This window comes from Conger conger, chromosome 8 (genome assembly GCF_963514075.1).
Source record: "Conger conger chromosome 8, fConCon1.1, whole genome shotgun sequence".
NCBI classification, from domain to species: Eukaryota; Metazoa; Chordata; class Actinopteri; order Anguilliformes; family Congridae; genus Conger; species Conger conger.
In genome coordinates, this window is record NC_083767.1 from 48,115,179 (window position 1) to 48,132,859 (window position 17,681).

The 17,681-nt window shown below is 41.2% G+C and overlaps 1 protein-coding gene across 2 annotated transcripts; it reads left to right on the forward strand.

The window, feature by feature from the left end:
* The first annotated feature begins 37 nt into the window (after window positions 1-37).
* Window positions 38-9,836, forward strand: LOC133135096 (tRNA-dihydrouridine(20a/20b) synthase [NAD(P)+]-like). 2 transcript variants are annotated; one of them, XM_061251867.1, is made up of 13 exons: window positions 38-329; window positions 511-626; window positions 723-844; window positions 1,225-1,342; window positions 1,860-1,982; window positions 2,229-2,459; window positions 4,810-4,911; window positions 5,462-5,562; window positions 6,308-6,455; window positions 6,561-6,696; window positions 6,996-7,098; window positions 7,600-7,700; window positions 9,140-9,836. In XM_061251867.1, exons 1-13 carry the CDS (start codon window positions 327-329, stop codon window positions 9,176-9,178), a joined length of 1,443 nt encoding a protein of 480 aa, XP_061107851.1. In that variant the 5' UTR covers window positions 38-326; the 3' UTR covers window positions 9,179-9,836. The 2 variants fall into 2 exon arrangements, with proteins under 2 accessions (XP_061107851.1, XP_061107850.1); XM_061251866.1 differs by lacking the exons at window positions 4,810-4,911; window positions 5,462-5,562; window positions 6,308-6,455; ... (2 more) ...; window positions 7,600-7,700; window positions 9,140-9,836 and adding an exon at window positions 2,738-3,062 and having other exon boundaries at window positions 2,229-2,455.
* Window positions 9,837-17,681: the final 7,845 nt, after the last annotated feature.

The window sequence follows — 17,681 nt, forward strand, 5'->3', positions numbered from 1 at the left end:
TGTGCAGGTTAAGGGTCAGACATAAAGTCCCACCCACTATGACACGCGGTGGACTGTTGTGGACCAAAATTGACATTAAAAATATTACATTGTTTGCCAGGTAGTTATTTTTAAAAGAGTAAGTTTACTATGTATGCCTTAATAATATAATTCGCTGTTATTTTAAATAGCCGCTAATGGCTACTGAAACCTAGCTGTGTGTGTCAATCGGAGATACCTGAAACAAGCTGGTGCTATGGCATTAGCTTGCTACTAGCTGGAATAAATGGGGAATACATTCAAACGAAGTGAATGATATCCAGCTACCTAGCTAGCGGACATCGCGAATGGTAAGGCATCTCACAAACATTTAATATTTATTTCAATAAGTTGTGCGGAATTATAAACATTATCTGTTTTATTGTAGGTGAGCACAAGCACACCTCTTACAAGCATGAAGATGTTGGTTCATAGCTCAGCTGGCTTGTGTGTGGATCCTTCGACTGTAAAACATATATTATTCTATTGCAGGTATCCATAGATGAATCGCTGAAAATGAACCTCAAAACGGAATCAACACAGATCATGGATATTTTTGAAAAAGGAAAGGTTCTGAAAATATGCGCGCCGATGGTCCGTTACTCAAAGTAAGTTATGTTGTTGTATGGATACAGTATTTTGGCATTGCCCCGAGTGCTACTCCTAAAATTTCAGGACATTCATCAATTATCATTATTTTGCAGGTTGCCGTTCAGATCTCTAGTGCGAAAATATGACTGCGACTTGTGCTTCACTCCGATGGTAGTTGCAGCCGACTTCATGCGATCTGTCAAAGCCAGAGACAGCGAATTTACAACCAACCAGGGTAGGATTCTATGCTTGTCTTTCAGAATCTTAGATACTTTCGTGAATGTAAGTAGCTCGATAAATTGTAAGTTTAGAAGAGAAGCAGCCTGGGACTTTTATTTATTTATTTATTTTTTTGGGTTGAAAACTATTTTGAGATCAATGAAGTGTTATACGGTATGATCTTTGATTGCCTTATTGAATTAAGACCTGGAATGAGGTGTGTGGGGGAGTTTTAATATGTTGTGTCATGTTGTAAGACAGTTAATTGGAACATTTCTCAGGGCCATCCAACGTGATGGTGAATGGTTGGCATGAAAGTTATGTAAGATGGTCACTTGGGCTAGGACGAAGTGCATTGGTCCACAAGATCACATGTCTTTGGTACTTTCCTCCCAGGGGACCGCCCACTGATCATGCAGTTTGCTGCCAGTGATGGTCAGACCCTGGCTGATGCAGCCCGTGTGGTTTGCCCCTTCACTGATGGAGTAGATCTGAACTGTGGCTGTCCCCAGAGGTGAGATCATGTTCAACAAATCATAGAGCCACAGAAAATCCCTTAATACTCTCCTCCCCTGCCTTATCCCTTGATCGCTGCACAGCCCTGTTTCCATGGGATACAGTGTCAATTATGTAAACTTAGAAATACCACCAGCCACAAGTAATGACAGGTGTTCTGACGGATAAAGGGATGTTCAAACTTAGCATATTTTCTGTATTTTATTTTATTCTTTCTTCACAGTACAGTTTGGACAGATTGATTTATACTGTTTTGTTATAATTCCATTATGTCAAATATTACAGAAATCTTTATGTGCATAACAAAGTAGTCCCCAGAGTAGGAAGAACAGGGGGAAGAAAAAAGAAAGAATGGCAAAGTTTTATACTGAACATAGCTTTAGCTGAGCAAGTGAACACATCAAAGAGTATTTAAAAATGTTTTTAGCAGTTTGAATAAACCAGTAAAAAATATGAATTAATATGCTGCATAGCCTTGACTGTAAACATGGCACATACCGTTTGACTGTCTCCAGATGGGCAATGGCGGAAGGATATGGTGCGTGTTTGATTAACAAGCCTGAACTGGTCAGAGACATGGTTCGACTGGTCAGAAACCAAGTGGACAACCCCAATTACTCTGTGTCCATCAAAATAAGGTAATTTTAAGTATTTCCACCAAGGCAAATCAAGGCCAGTCTGTAGATGACTTATTCTCAATGCATTTATATAAAACCTTATCGAACAGTCAGATGAAAAGGCAATGGCTAACATCCTTATCGTGTTAGGGCCTGTATTGCTAAACTCCATGTGTCATGCTTTGTGTCTTGAATAATAGTTGAGTGTGTTGAATGTGACATTAATAAAAGCTGCTCAGCAGTAAGGCTCTTTTGATGTTGTGGCAGGATCCACAAGGACCTGCGGCGCACGGTGGACCTGTGCCAGAAGGCGCAGGCGGCCGGGGTGTCCTGGGTCACTGTCCACGGCCGCACGGCGGAGGAGCGGCACCAGCCCGTGCACTACGACGCCATCAGGACCATCAAGGACAGCCTCGCCGTCCCCGTCATCGCCAACGGCGACATCAAGAGCCTCTCGGACGTGGAGTCTACCCATCAGCTGACAGGGGTCGATGGTACGCACTGCCGTAGCTCTGGGTGAACGCATAAAGCAGGGTTTTACAACTTTATTTCTATTTCTTTTAAACATCAGTTGTCTTGATCAGAGAAACCGTTGAATGCCAGCATTACAGTTTTTCCTGCAACTCATATCTGATCATATAGAATCCATTTTCTGTGTCTATTTTTGTTTCAGCCTTCAAAGGGGTGTTTGATAACACAATCAAGCCTGTGTCATAATATAATCTTGCTGTAGTATGTAATGTTGATGTAGCGGTTGTTCCCCTCCCCTGTATCAGGAGTGATGGCAGCGCGGGGCTTGCTGGCGAACCCCGCCATGTTCGCGGGGTACGAGGAGACCCCTCTGGAGTGCATTTGGGACTGGGTGGACATTGCTCTGGCACACGGGACGCCCTTCACCTGCTTCCATCATCACCTCATCTACATGATGGAGCGCGTCAGCTCTCAGCCCGAGAGGAAGGTGTTCAACACCCTCTGCAGCACCTCGGCTGTCATCGACTACCTCCACCACACCTACGGGACATGATCCACGGTGGACTGTGCTTTTACCTTTTACATTCATTTTGTTTTTTTTGTTTTTTAATAAAGGACCCAAATTAAAAATTGATTGTTTGAATCAATGCTAAGGATCAATTTCCTTATATAACTTTGCATTTCAAGATGCAGTCTCACGCACCCCTGATACTTGAAGGCACACAGGAAGCAGTATAGCATTTGTCTTCCGTTTCATAACTCCATCCACATGGAATAGCCAGAGATACAATTGACTCACTACGCTAAAGACATATGTCCAAATTCTTGGAAATCATGCTGTCACTCTGGTAATTTGCAAATCAAATGACATGTATAGTAGTTGTATTAGGGGTAGGTGCAGTGCGAATACCCATAAGTAAAAAGGTCTATGTAATAATCTATGAGATAACAACCCACAATGTGATTTTGGGGAGCTCTTTTTTCAGCTTATATTTGGTTTAGGCATATGCACATGCAAACATGAAAGCGGGCTTTAATATGACAGAATCATACATTTACTGTGTATTGGGAAACTTCACGAACCTGTGTGTCAACCAAAAAGATCTGTCTGCAGTTGATGCAATCACCTGAACATTTATAGAGAAGTGTTCACTGTAAATGCAAATCATTTGTTAGCTTGCATATAATTGAATTCATGAATAATACCTATGATTGTCATGGCCTTCTTACATTAAAAAAAAATGCTCAGACACTTCAGCTTACACGGGTCCTTAAAAGGACATGACTCAGTGTGTTCTTAACCACCGTGGTCCTTACATCATAATTACACCAATAAATTCATATTTAGTGTACATTTTAAACATGTTACGAGTTGTGTTGACCAACGTAACTATTTGTATGCATTCGGATTTATATTTAACATTGGTGTTAAATGTACCCTTTTCGTGACGTAATGAGAATGAGACCATTCTCGAGCATCTGGAGCTGGAGGTGTGTCGCACGTACTGTAGTCTTCTGAAGCGCTGCGGATATCTGCATTGCTCTTATTTCAGGGAAAACGGTTATAAAGGGTATGTTATCAAGGTTATTTGTATAATAATTCGTCACATAGTTTGCTTTGCTTCTTAAAACTGAAAATAAACTATAGTGTGTTTGCTAACAAGTCAGATCGGGTCTTTGCTCATTGCTAGCTCGTTGTCAAATTGTCATAACGTTGCTTCACAACTGAAGTACCTTGTCCCTCAGTGACAAGCTTGTTATTTTGCAATTTTCGCCAATATTTAGCTAACATTTTATTTTTATTCGGTTGATAAAAACATTTGAAAACGCTTCGTCGTTTGCTAATATTAGCCTACAAAATATTAAAAATAGCCACAGAACCATGTACTATGGTACAGTCAGCCGAGAATACAACGATTGGCAAACAGTGTCACGTGACAGTGTATCGGTATTATTACTTTTGACAGCTGCTACCATCTGCCACTGTTGCTATAACTTGCTTTAAACGTGACGTGGACCAGTGTACTCCTGAATCTGCTTCCAGTTTCGAGTTTAAGTTATAGTTTAAGGTTGTGTAACTTTACTATTTCCTGAAACAGGTTTTCAAATTTTGCATAACTTATTTATGCAGATAATCGAGCTGTAAAATCCAGCTATGCCAACGTGACCTGCTTGAAAATTGAGCTGGTCAAGCTGGTCATAAACTGGTCTAGCTGGGTATGAGCTGGTCATAAAGCTGGTGTAGTTGGGTATGAGCTGGTCAAGCCATGTCAAGCTAGGAACTGGTCCAGCTGCCAGCTGTTTGAAAACAAAGCTTGAGCTGTTTTTTATTCAGCAGGAAAGTAAAAAAAAACAACAACTGTTTGTGTTTAAGGAGATCCACAAAGATGACTATCCAGTGGACGGTAGTGGCATTCTTTCTCTATGTGGAGATTGGTATCATCCTAATCCTCACTTTGCCCTTCATATCTGCTCAGAGGTACAACACATACACAACCATGCATTTACTCTCTCCATAACTAAAGCATTCTGCAACATTCACTCAGTCAGTCCAGATCCATATTATCCATGACCAGTTAGCAAATACGCGTCACTGTGAAAACTGATGTTCCATAAAAGCGATGAACTCCAAACTTTGATTATTCGATTGGCTGTAAGTAGCCTATTCTTCTGCAACCAGGACACCAGAAATGTAATAAAATTCAGTGTTTTTGCCTTCCTTCCATACTCAACAACAAAACTGATTCTTTCTTTGGAAATTGTGAAGGTTGACTCTGGTCCAAGATGAAAATTAAACTTATTTTTGATATCAAAAACATGGAAGCACTGTTGAGCTTTTGGTGGATAATGATAGTCTTCCTTTAATGCCAGCCTGAGCCCTGCATTTTTGTGAAGTGAAGAAACATAAAACTACCGAAAACACAAAGAAAAGAAAAGCAGTTGTGTGTGTGTGTGTGTGATTAAAGAAATTAGGAATTATTGACATGAAGCTTTTCTGTATCGTGTTTTTAATATGTTCTGTTTTGCAGATGGCAGAAGATTTTTAAGTTCAGCATATGGGACAGACTTGCACCATACTGGAACAAAGGCTTTTTGACAATGATAATAATTCTCATTGTTCTTTTCATTGGTGAGTAAACTCAGGTGGCTAACACTGTTTTGAAATCCAGACGATGGGTATCTCCATATTTTGGACATTACATGGAGAGTTATGCAGACATTATGCAGCAGTGTGTGTACCATAGACAAACACAAATTATTCTCACATATTACCATCCCACTTTCTGGTTGGCTCAGTGTTTAAAGGGACTTTGTCAGCTGACAACAAAGATTCCAAAGATGCATATTCATGAAATGGCATCCTTCCATTATCAATTGTGATTGGTGGATTTTTGTGGGGCGGCACGGATGGTGCAGTGGGTAGCACTGCCGCCTCACAGCAAGGAGGTCCTGGGTTCGAATCCCCGTCGGCCAGGGCCTCTCTGTGCGGATTTTGCATGTTCTCTCCGTGTTTGCGTGGGTTTCCTCCGGGTACTCCGGTTTCCTCCCACAGTCCAATGACATGCAGCTTAGGCTGATTGGAGAGTCTAAATTGCCCATAGGTATGAGTGAGTGAGTGAATGGTGTGTGTGCCCTGCGATGGACTGGCGACCTGTCCAGGGTGTATTCCTGCCTTTCGCCCAATGTATGCTGGGATAGGCTCCAGCCCCCCTGCGACCCTATTCAGGATAAGCGGGTTAAGATAATGGATGGATGGATGGATGGATTTTTGTGGCAGTGATTCTTGTCACTTGTAGTTAGCTACAGTAGATGTGCCAGGTGCCTTTGAAGCCCGAAAGCATTTCTCCTTGTTTCCTCTCTGTCTCCCCCTGCAGACGCTATGCGGGAAGTGCGGAAGTACTCAGCGGCGGAACCGCAGAAAGAGGCAAAGCTGCACCCCAACATGTTCGACCACCTGCACATGAAGCTGTTCCGCGCCCAGAGGAACCTCTACATCTCCGGCTTCTCCCTCTTCCTCTGGCTGTGAGTCGCCCTGCAGCCTGTCCCTGGGCAGGGTCATGTAATCTCACTCCACGGTCACGTGATTCCAGGAAGTGAGCTGTTGCTTGTGCTTGTGTGTCCTCACAGTGTCATGAGACGCATCATCACTCTGATTAACCAGCTTGCCACCTCCGTTGGCACTGGGGCAGCCCTGCAGACTCAAGCCGAGAATGCTAACCAGGCAGCCAAGAAGTACATGGAGGATAATGAGCACCTAAAACAGGTGAGGGGGAAAACAGAAGACTGTGCAGACTAGCTAAAAGATAAGTCTCATCCATCCGTCTCCTTTTGGAACTGTAGAGTAGTGGTGAGTGAGCTGAGCTCATGGCCAGATGGTCATAGGTTATGATCCCGTTTGGGTGGCACTGTTGTACCAGTGAGTTACCGTGCTTAGCCTAAATTACTTCAGTTTAATATACAACGGCATGGAGAACTCATAACTGTATGAATGCATAATGTCCAACAGAGAAAAAGTCAAGCTTGGCTCTGGAAAGGACAGTCAGTTCTCTCTGTGTCTCTCAGGCATTGGAAGTAGAGAAAGTAGAGAAGAAGAATGCTGAGGGGAAGGAGGCTCTCCAGCTGGAAGTGCAGATGCTGAAGCAGGAGCTGGAGAGCGCAGGGCATGGTGGGATATCCTCATTGCGTTCTCTTCCCCTCACACCAGACTCTTCACTCTGTGCTCGTTTGGCCATGCCCACTAATGCATTTTCATGAGGAGAAGGAAAATTAGAACAGTCTGAGCTGGCAAGGATGGTTTTTGAAAATTCAAGCCATGCTGAGCAGATTTTATTATCAGCACGTAGAATATTTTTGTACATGCAGTTTGCATATCCTTTCACTGAGTTCTGTAACAGTGATAATCTGTTTATCTGTGATATCATAAATAGCCAACCATTTGTAGAGTTCAGTTGCTCTGCCAGACTATCAATGGATAATCAAATTAAGTGAAACGCTGTGAATGGGGTGTGCCTATCAATTTGTGTGTATCGCACCTTGTGTGTGTGTGTGTGTGACAGAAGGCTTTCTGGCATAGTGGAAAGGAGGGGAATAAGAGTGGAGTTGATGTGCAGGTGTGTGCTGTTGTATTCGGGGCATGTACAGGAGAGCGTGTCTGTTTACTCCACAGCTCTGAAGAAGTCTCGCGCTGAGGCAGAGGCGATGAGGAGACAGGCACAGGGCCTGACTCAGGAATACGACCGTCTGCTGAAGGAGCACCAGCAGCTACAGGTACAGCTCACGCACGTCATATACACACGTACGCAAGCAGACAGACACACGTGTCATATACACATGTACGCACGCAGACAGACACACACACACGTCATATACACACGTACGCACGCAGACAGACACACACACATCATGTACACACGTACGCACGCAGACAGACACACATACGTCATATACACACGTACGCAAGCAGACAGACACACACACGTCATGTACACACGTACGCACGCAGACAGACACACACACGTCATATACACATGTACGCAAGCAGACAGACACACACACGTCATATACACATGTACGCAAGCAGACAGACACACACGCGTCATATACACACGTACGCAAGCAGACAGACACACACACGTCATATACACATGTACGCAAGCAGACAGACACACACGCGTCATATACACACGTACGCAAGCAGACAGACACACACACGTCATATACACATGTACGCAAGCAGACAGACACACACACGTCATATACACACGTATGCAAGCAGACAGACACACACACGTCATATACACATGTACGCAAGCAGACAGACACACACACGTCATATACACACGTACGCAAGCAGACAGACACACACACGTCATATACACATGTACGCAAGCAGACAGACACACACACATCATATACACACGTATGCAAGCAGACAGACACACACACGTCATATACACACGTACGCAAGCAGACCAACACACACACATCATGCACACACATACGCAAGCACATATAGACACACACACATCATGTACACACATACGCAAGCACATATAGACACACACACATCATATACACACGTATGCAAGCAGACAGACACACACATCTTATACACACATACGCAAGCAGACAGACACACACACATCATATACACGCGTACGCAAGCAGACAGACACACACACATCATATACACACATACGCAAGCAGACAGACACACACGTCATATACACACTTACGTAAGCACACAGACACACACGCATCATATACACACGTACGTAAGCACACATAGACACACACATACACCATATACACACATACACAAACACACATAGACACTCACACAGCCAACTGCCTCCTAGACATGCACACATACATACACAGACATCCGAACAACCCCCCATACACACATGCACATACACAAGTGGTCAAACATATACAAATGCATATGTACTGTACATATGCGCTAGAAATGCACACAGACCCTGCTTTATTCATGTCTCTACTGCAGTGCTGTGCCAAAGGCAGGCAATGACTGCTCTGTTAATTACAGTAATAGTGCACAATTCATTTAACCAGTCTTTCATTAAAAAAGCCATTTACCCTGCAATCTAGTTTATTCGATTTTCCTTTTGTTTCAATGTCATCTTGTTTATTTCCTCTGATGCAATTACATGGAGTCTTATCTCTTATGTTTGTGTCTAAACCAGGATCTCCAACAAGGATCTGGAGACAAGAAGGATCAATAAGGCAGGGTGTGCTCTGCTGCTAGTTTACTGACTCCAGTGTACAGACATAAGAGAACCACTACCTTTCCCTCTCAAAGCCCAACAGCACTTTTCTCTCTGTGTACTGACAAAACAAACAGAGCAGTCCTCTTTAGAATCAGTGAACATGGACAAATTCATACACAGGCACATTGCACTCCTTTCTGGAAGAAACTGGAGAGGAAGAAAAAAAATCTAGTTTCAAAACAGTTGGATTCTGTTTTAGTTGAAATTGAAAAATGTCAAAAAATTTGCAACTTAATATAAAAATGCTCTTGACGACCTAGTCCAGACAGGGACGCTATATGACCTGCCATGGACAAATTAACTTGTTTATGTAATGCAACTCATTTGAAAGAATAGCATCCATCCTGGAAGAGTTTATTTACAAGATTTATATTCATGTGGAGTGCTGTCAAATGAATGGAACAGAAAGTGTGAACTATGTGAAAGTTGTGTGAAGAAAAGTGTTCATAAAGTACCGTTCAGTGAAAATATCTCACATATTTTTTTAAGAATGAGAATTTCTAGCAATGTCGTGCTGCTAAATGTACAGTATCTGCCACATGGTGGCATTGTGCACTCAGCTGAAACAAATGACTGTATTTTATCTGTTAAGAATTAAAGTTATGTTCCTGGCTTTCCAACTTATTATCATTACGGTCAAAATGAACCATTTCACTCACATAATGGGATTTGGCAGGTATTCTGTTCAGTGTTACATACCGTTCCTTCACAATTTTTGTTGTACTCAAACTAACCTTGACAATTCTATTTCTTTTTCTGTCACCCTTGTTTTGGGTGTTTTTGTCCCTGTCCTTGAAAGGTTTTGAAAGTGTAGACTGGGGGTTGTTCTGAGACTTCATGCCTGTGTTTCATTTGTATTTCTCAGTCTATTCATGCAGAATGTTTTTCATTAGCAGCAAGAACCTTTCTTTTTGCTGTCTTGTTGAATAATGAACATTTAATGCGATGCTGTTTACTACTATGAGGCTGTAAAGATATTAGGTAGATTAGGCAAGAAGACGCAAATATTACAAATGGAAATGCCTTTTAGTAGCTCATATACTATGCTAATAAGGAAAATTGAGTGGAATCAGAAGATTGTTCATTCTGTGAATGTTTAATGCTGGGAACTATCCAGAAATGTAGTGCTTTATTATGACGTAGAGTATTTAAACAGCTTTTGAATAGTAATGATTCCATCTTATGGATTTTTATTACTATATTACTACGTCCAGTAGTATTCTTACTTCCATGTGGGTCCCACTGTACTGTCAAATTTGTGCAATTTGTATTTCTAGATTCATGAGCAGTTGTTTTGTACTGTAGAGACTGTATATTTGATGGTTTGACAAGTAGCTGTGGTTGCCGTCCTTACATAATATACTGTACAAGGGAGTGAATGCAACAATATACAGTACAACTGAAGAAAACTGGCAAACTTGAGCTATTATTATTATTTTTATTTTTTTTGGTTATTTGCGTGATTCATTTTTTAAATGATTTACTTTGAATCATAAGTGGCAAAAAGGCAGGTAGGGAAATTGATTCTGATGTCCGTATAATGGAGACGCACATGAAGTTAAATGTTTTCCCTTTAAATTAAAAAAGAGATATGAAATTCATAGCTATTTTTGATCTCCTTTTGTATATTGAATAGCCTTGGTCACTGGTTCCCATCGTTTTTCATCTTTTGTTCTTTGTTTTTTGTATGGTGTGTCCCACTGCATGTTTTTACATGAGAAACTGGAGAACTACCTGTATTACTGCACCCCAGAAAAAGACAGCATTGTGAAGTTTTCATCGCTATTTTAATATAAAAGAGGTAGTTGAAGAATGTAATAGCAAACCATTCAGCAAACTGAAGGCATACACTAGCTCATCTCTTTTCATTGGCTCAGGACTTCATGAGCTCTCAAAATGGAGGCTCAGCTCCAGTAATGTTATTGGTTCAAATGGGTGAATCACTTATAACCCATGATAGCTCCCTCCATTTTAGGGTTGTTGAAGATCGACTTTCCAATCATTATTTCAAGTGCCTTTAAGAAATGTGTAATACAACAATCTTTGTGAGTTGCCCATGTGCCAATAACAACACAGCAGGTTATTTTTAAAATTGTTGTATAAATAAATAGGTATATTACTGAAATAATAATTGACTTTGTTTAGTCAATTACGCGATTCTTTGAATTCTTTCTATGTACGTCATTATAAAATTATAAATTGCCTTTGAAGTCTTAATATTGTGCCTGCTCTTTGATTCAGCTAAGTTTCTACCTGCTTTTAACTTTGAGGAAATGTGGACTTCAATAAATGAAAAAAATAATGGAAGGAAACCTCTCTTGGTATATTTCTGTGTAAAGTCTATTACAACAGGTCAAAAGATCAAGTCGATATTCTTGAGGTTTTGCTTCCATTTTGTGGGAAATATTTGTGTTTAAACCAGGATTGTGTGTCGGAGGAGTGAAATATTGCAGAACATCTTGAATGTTGCAAATTTCATCTAATGCATGCAGGTACCATATATAAGTATGATATTTCAGACTTTTTTTATGAGAACCCAAAACCGCAAACCACAGAGTACACGAAAATGAGTACAGATGTAGAGAAACACATGGGAGCTTTCTGCATGCTTGCTTTTGCTGTTTTCATTTCCAAGGGGGTGGACTCTGACTGTGAACATGAATAGCCATAAAAGTTGTAGTGCTTTCTCTGCTGTAAGCATTGCATTTTTTAAAGAAAGGTTTGACAGAAAGCTAGTAGCCTATAACTACTTTTGTAACATAGTTGTTTTGCTCTGAAACTGTTCTGTACATCCAAAGAACACAATGGTGGTCTGAACACACAACATCTCTCATGTGATTTGCCCGTGGCTGTGTGAAATTTTCACTTTTGCTGAATTCTTTTATCTTTGGACCTCTGATCAACAGCTCCACAGATCCTTGCTGCTCAGCCTTAGATTCAGTGCTTTTCCAGGGTTATTTTCTGCTCGGACAGTATCAGTAGCAAGCGCTGTCCTGAAAGACTACTGCATCATACCTAAAATGATGAGCTTATACACACACTGTAATGGCTGCAGGCATCTCTAACCTTTTACCCCAACCATGTGAACCTTGGCAATGGAACTAAAGGAAAAGGGAAGCCGGATTTTTCAGCAGTGAAGGCATGATCGCTGCTGCTCGCTGCTTTGGCTGCTAGGGACTTGTTTAAGTTACACAAGCTGCAGTGTAGAAGTATAAACTGAAGACAGTGTTTTTCTCCTGTCAAGCTGAGCATACAATGAACTTCCTTGCAATTACCACGGTGGCAGTAAAGATCCCTCGCTCCCCTAATCCAGTCGTGGATCTATTTAAGACAAAAGAAGTGCAAAACCAAGCTGAACGGCTAACCTCAACAACGGCAACCACAACAAAAACCAGACTAAGCTGAGAAGCTCTGATAGGATCTGAACTCTGAAACTTATTTCACATTTTAAAGGCTTGGCAGAACAGCTCCCTGCTTTCCCCCGCTCTCTGAATTACCCACCATACATAAAGTGCAAGTCACATTCAATATTTTAGACATGGGCTTGTCCCAACATTACTACTGAGGCAGGCAAGTGCAAACAATAAGGTGAAGATAAAGTATTGCGAAAAGCAACATCAGGATAAGCGCTACCCCCGTGCTAAAAGCAGGAGTTCAGGCAAGTAAACCCAAAAAGTGTGCTGGCACACTTGCCAACTTGTCCTTTATGCTTAAAAGCTGTGGGTTGAGCTCTTAATCAAACTGAAGTAATGGCTCTGGACATTTAACTTCCTGCCTGGAAAACAACAGCCCCCGAACAAACGCTCAAATTGTTCCACTGCTGCACCCAACCCAGCAGCTTAACGCCATATGTTTTGGTATTTTATGGTCTTAACAAAAAAAAGCCAAAGCGGGTGCTGGTCTGCCCTATTGCCTCACTGTTTGAGGCCAGAGTGTGTAAGGAGCACAATTAATTAACTACTTGTCTGTCCTTTTAACAAATGTGGGCAGGACTACAACCCAGGTATCTTTTGAAAACAGGAAAAATAATCCCTTCCAGTCCTGGGGCTCATGAAAACAACTTGTATTATCGATGGTAGATGGATTATTCTTGCACTTACAAAGAGTCTTAATTAAAACTGAAACAAGCAAGATCGAGGAGATTTTTAGGCCAAAAATTATGAATGGAAATATAATCAAACTAATAATAGATTGCCACAGGTGTTAGAGTGAATAAGTTGATTATACGTAAAAGCACAAATTTACACCTGCTGACAACACTATTGTTGCACCTTGTCACTTCTGTCTAAACTGATACTAATATAAATGGTAAATGGTTGGCATTTATATAGCGCCTTTATCTAAAGCACTGTACAATTGATGCTTCTCATCATCAGGAGCATTTGGGGGGTAGGTGTCTTGCTCATGTACACTTCGACACACCCAGGGCGGGATCGAACCGGCAACCCTCCGAATGCTTGACATCGGCACAAATGAAAATACTACTGCAGTATTCAACCAATGAAAAATTATTTCAGCAAATGAACTCCATGTACAAATGTACATCGTGCTGAGCATTATTACCTTTCAATCAGCGTTTCCTTTCTGAAACTGTAGACTGAATGTTCTATACAGTAGTATGCTCCACAATTTTAATAAGAGGTTTCATTTGTGGACATGTACCTGTTTAGTTTGCCTTGCCCGTTCCTCTATGACTACATTGTATTTTCCCCTTGTTTAATGTGCACTATTCTGTTTTTATTTTTGTGTTTTACAGAAAGCCCTTGAAAACAAGGATGTTCTGTTACAAGAAACGTATCAGAACCACAGTACATTTGAAATAAACAAAATGTACAGACAAATTAAACCTGCAACCAGGGTTAAGGGGGCCAAGCAGTCCAGCAAGGCAGGGTCACCATGGCAACTTGATTGGATCATGTTCATAGTGTGGCTGAAAGAACTGATAACAAGTTTTATGTCAATTGACCAAAGATTAGGAGTAACTAAGGTATGAGCTCATGTCATGTTTAGGTCGTTTGCCTTTGATTTGGCCGTAATAGATCATTTTTTTTAATCAAAAATGCATCAGAGAAGTTTTTTGAGGGTTGGTCTGAAGATGATCTGTGCCAAGTTTGGTGAAGATTGGACTAAATATTTTGGTGTTGAAATGTTTTTATTCAAAAATCTAAAATTCAAAAATAAAGAAATTCAAAAATCCATCTTGGATTGGTCTGAACATCATCTGTGCCAAATTTGGTGAAGATTGGTAATTTGTTAAAACTTATAATATTTATTCCAATATGGCAGAACTTGGCTTGATCCAATGAATCCAACATCACCTGATTTTAGAAAATTGGGCATACGGCTCAAAACTTACAGGCATAAACATACAGTACTGTGCAAAAGTCTTAGGCACCTGTATAACATTCTGTACAGATAAGATTATTTCAAAAAGAATTCAATAAAAGGTCCTAAATAAACGTATTATACATTTTACATTACATTTTAGTAATTTGGCAGAACTGAATCAAATCAATATTTTTTGTGACCACCCTTCGACATTAAACTGCATCACTTCTCTGAGATAGCCTACAGTTCTATAAGGCAATCAGCAGGGAGGTTGTTCCAAGCATGCTGGAGAACTTGCCACAGTTCTTCTGCAGACTTTGGTTGGCTCCTTGCCTCTGATCTCAGACAGCATTGATCAAGTTTTTATGTAAAAAGGAGTTAATTGCTTACAGTAATATGTTACTTAAAAAAAATTAAATACAAAAATGAATATTGGAAAATTGGAATTGGAAAATGAATATTTGGAAATCTCAAATGTGTTATTTTATACTAACACATTTTGTTATGTTATAGCCTTATTCCAAAATTGATTAAATTAATTTTTTTCCTCCAAATTCTACACACAATACCCCATGATGACAACATGAAAAAAGTTTTTTTTGAGATTTTTGCAAATTTATTAAAAATAAAAAACTAAGAAATCACCTGTACATAAGTATTCACAGCCTTTGCCATGAAGCTCAAATTTGAGCTCAGGTGCATCCTGTTTCCACTGATCAACCTTGAGATGTTTCTACAGCTTAATTGGAGTCCACCTGTGGTAAATTCAGTTGATTGGACATGATTTGGAAAGGCACACACCTGTCTATATAAGGTCCCACAGTTGACAGTGCATGTTGGAGCACACACCCAAGCATGAAGTCAAAGGAATTGTCTGTAGACCTCCGAGACAGGATTGTCTCGAGGCACAAATCTGGGGAAGGGTACAGAAAAATCTCTGCTGCTTTGAAGGGCCCAATGAGCACAGTGGCCTCCATCATCCGTAATTGGAAGAAGTTTGGAACCACCAGGACTCTTCCTAGAGCTGGCCGCCCGTCTAAACTGAGCAATCGGGGGAGAAGGGCCTTAGTCAGGGAGGTGACCAAGAACCCAATGGTCACTCTGTCAGTGCTCCAGCGTTCCTCTGTGGAGAGAGGAGAACCTTCCAGAAGGACAACCATTTCTGCAGCAATCCACCAATCAGGCCTGTATGGTATAGTGCCCAGACGGAAGCCACTCCTTAGTAAAAGGCACATGGCAGCCTGCCTGGAGTTTGCCAAAAGGCACTTGAAGGACTCTCAGACCATGAGAAACAAAATTCTCTGGTCTGATGAGACAAAGATTGAGCTCTTTGGCGTGAATGCCAGGCGTCATGTTTGGAGGAAACCAGGCACCACTCATCACCTGGCCAATACCATCCCTACAGTGAAGCATGGTCGTGGCAGCATCATGCTGTGGGGATGTTTTTCAGCGGCAGGAACTGGGAGACTAGTCAGGATTGAGGGAAAGATGAATGCAGCAATGTACAGAGACATCCTGGATGAAAACCTGCTCCAGAGCGCTCTTGACCTCAGACTGGGGGGACGGCTCATCTTTCAGGACAACGACCCTAAGCACACAGCCAAGATATCAAAGGAGTGGCTTCAGGACAACTCTGTGAATGTCCTTGAGTGGCCCAGCCAGAGCCCAGACTTGAATCCGATTGAACATCTTTGGAGAGATCTGAAAATGGCTGTGCACCAACGCTCCCCATCCAACCTGATGGAGCTTGAGAGGTGCTGCAAAGACGAATGGGCAAAACTGCCCAAAGATAGGTGTGCCAAGCTTGTGGCATCATATTCAAAAAGACTTGAGGCTGTAATTGCTGCCAAAGGTGCATCAACAAAGTATTGAGCAAAGGCTGTGAATACTTATGTACATGTGATTTCTTATTTTTTTATTTTTAATAAATTTGCTAAAATTTCGAAAAACTTATTTCATGTTGTCATTATGGGGTGTTGTGTGTAGAATTTTGAGGAAAAAAATGAATTTATTCAATTTTGGAATAAGGCTGTAACATAACAAAATGTGGGAAAAGTGAAGCGCTGTGAATACTTTCCGGATGCACTGTATATCTAGAGTGCTTAAGACTTCTGCACAGTACTGTACCTCCAAATTTGACCCATTGGTGGAGCTAGAGCGCTCGAGGTGGAGACATGAATCTTTTACATTACACAGTATTTAGAAGACAATCTTATCCAGAGCGACGTAAAACGAAGTACAGATCGAACACAGGGACAAGTGTGAAGAGGACCCTAGAGGACAGTACGGTTCCGAGTCCTAGTGTGACCATACAGATACAATAGGAACCCTTGAAGAAATCTTGGTGAAAGGAATCATGGGACTGTCCTTAATCAAGGGGGACAAATTTCAAAACCTTTTACCATACAGTTCTAGGGGCTGCCTTAAACACCCTAGCCAGAAGAAAAAGATGATGATGATGATGAATAATAATATTAAGAAAAGGTAGAAACACAGTGTGTGCCTACGCAGCTTTGCTGCTTGGCCCCCAGAAAGTATTTCATCACAAAAACATTGATTGTGTTTAAATAAATGTATTACTCTAGGCCAGGGGTAACCAACCCTGTTCCTGGAGATCTACCATCCTTTACGTTTTCACTCCAACCCTTAGAAAGCACACCTCATTCAAGAGCTAGAGATCTGCATTGAGCTGCTAATTAGTAGAATCAGGTGTGCCAAATTCGGGTTGAAATGAAAATATTCAGGATGGTAGATCTCCAGGACCAGGGTTGGTGACCACTGCTCTATGTGCACTTGTGGCTCAGTATGTACAATCAGATAATATGGACAGAATAAGGTACAGTGTTTCCCAAGGCTTGGTGTACAGGCTCAATTCAGTAATGACACTGCACAGTGAACAACTCCCTTCCTGCAACACTGTCTTCCGTTGTCTTGGTCACACGTACTTCAGCACTTCACAAACATTTGGGATGGGATGATAGGACAAAAGGCAGTAATACATAATACATTGAAATTCTTCACCCAAAAATATTGAATAGACAATTAGAATGCTTAAATTAATGCAGCGTCGTACCAAGTAATTTTACAGACAAAGCAACCTGTGAAAAACACAAGCCGTTGCTGTGATATC

Excerpts from the sequence above, each read along its gene's own strand:
- LOC133135096 (XM_061251867.1), top strand. Across the intron at positions 4,912-5,461 it reads CCCTTCATATCTGCTCAGAG|ATGGCAGAAGATTTTTAAGT; the intron begins GTACAACACATA and ends TCTGTTTTGCAG. Across the intron at positions 5,563-6,307 it reads TCTCATTGTTCTTTTCATTG|ACGCTATGCGGGAAGTGCGG; the intron begins GTGAGTAAACTC and ends CTCCCCCTGCAG.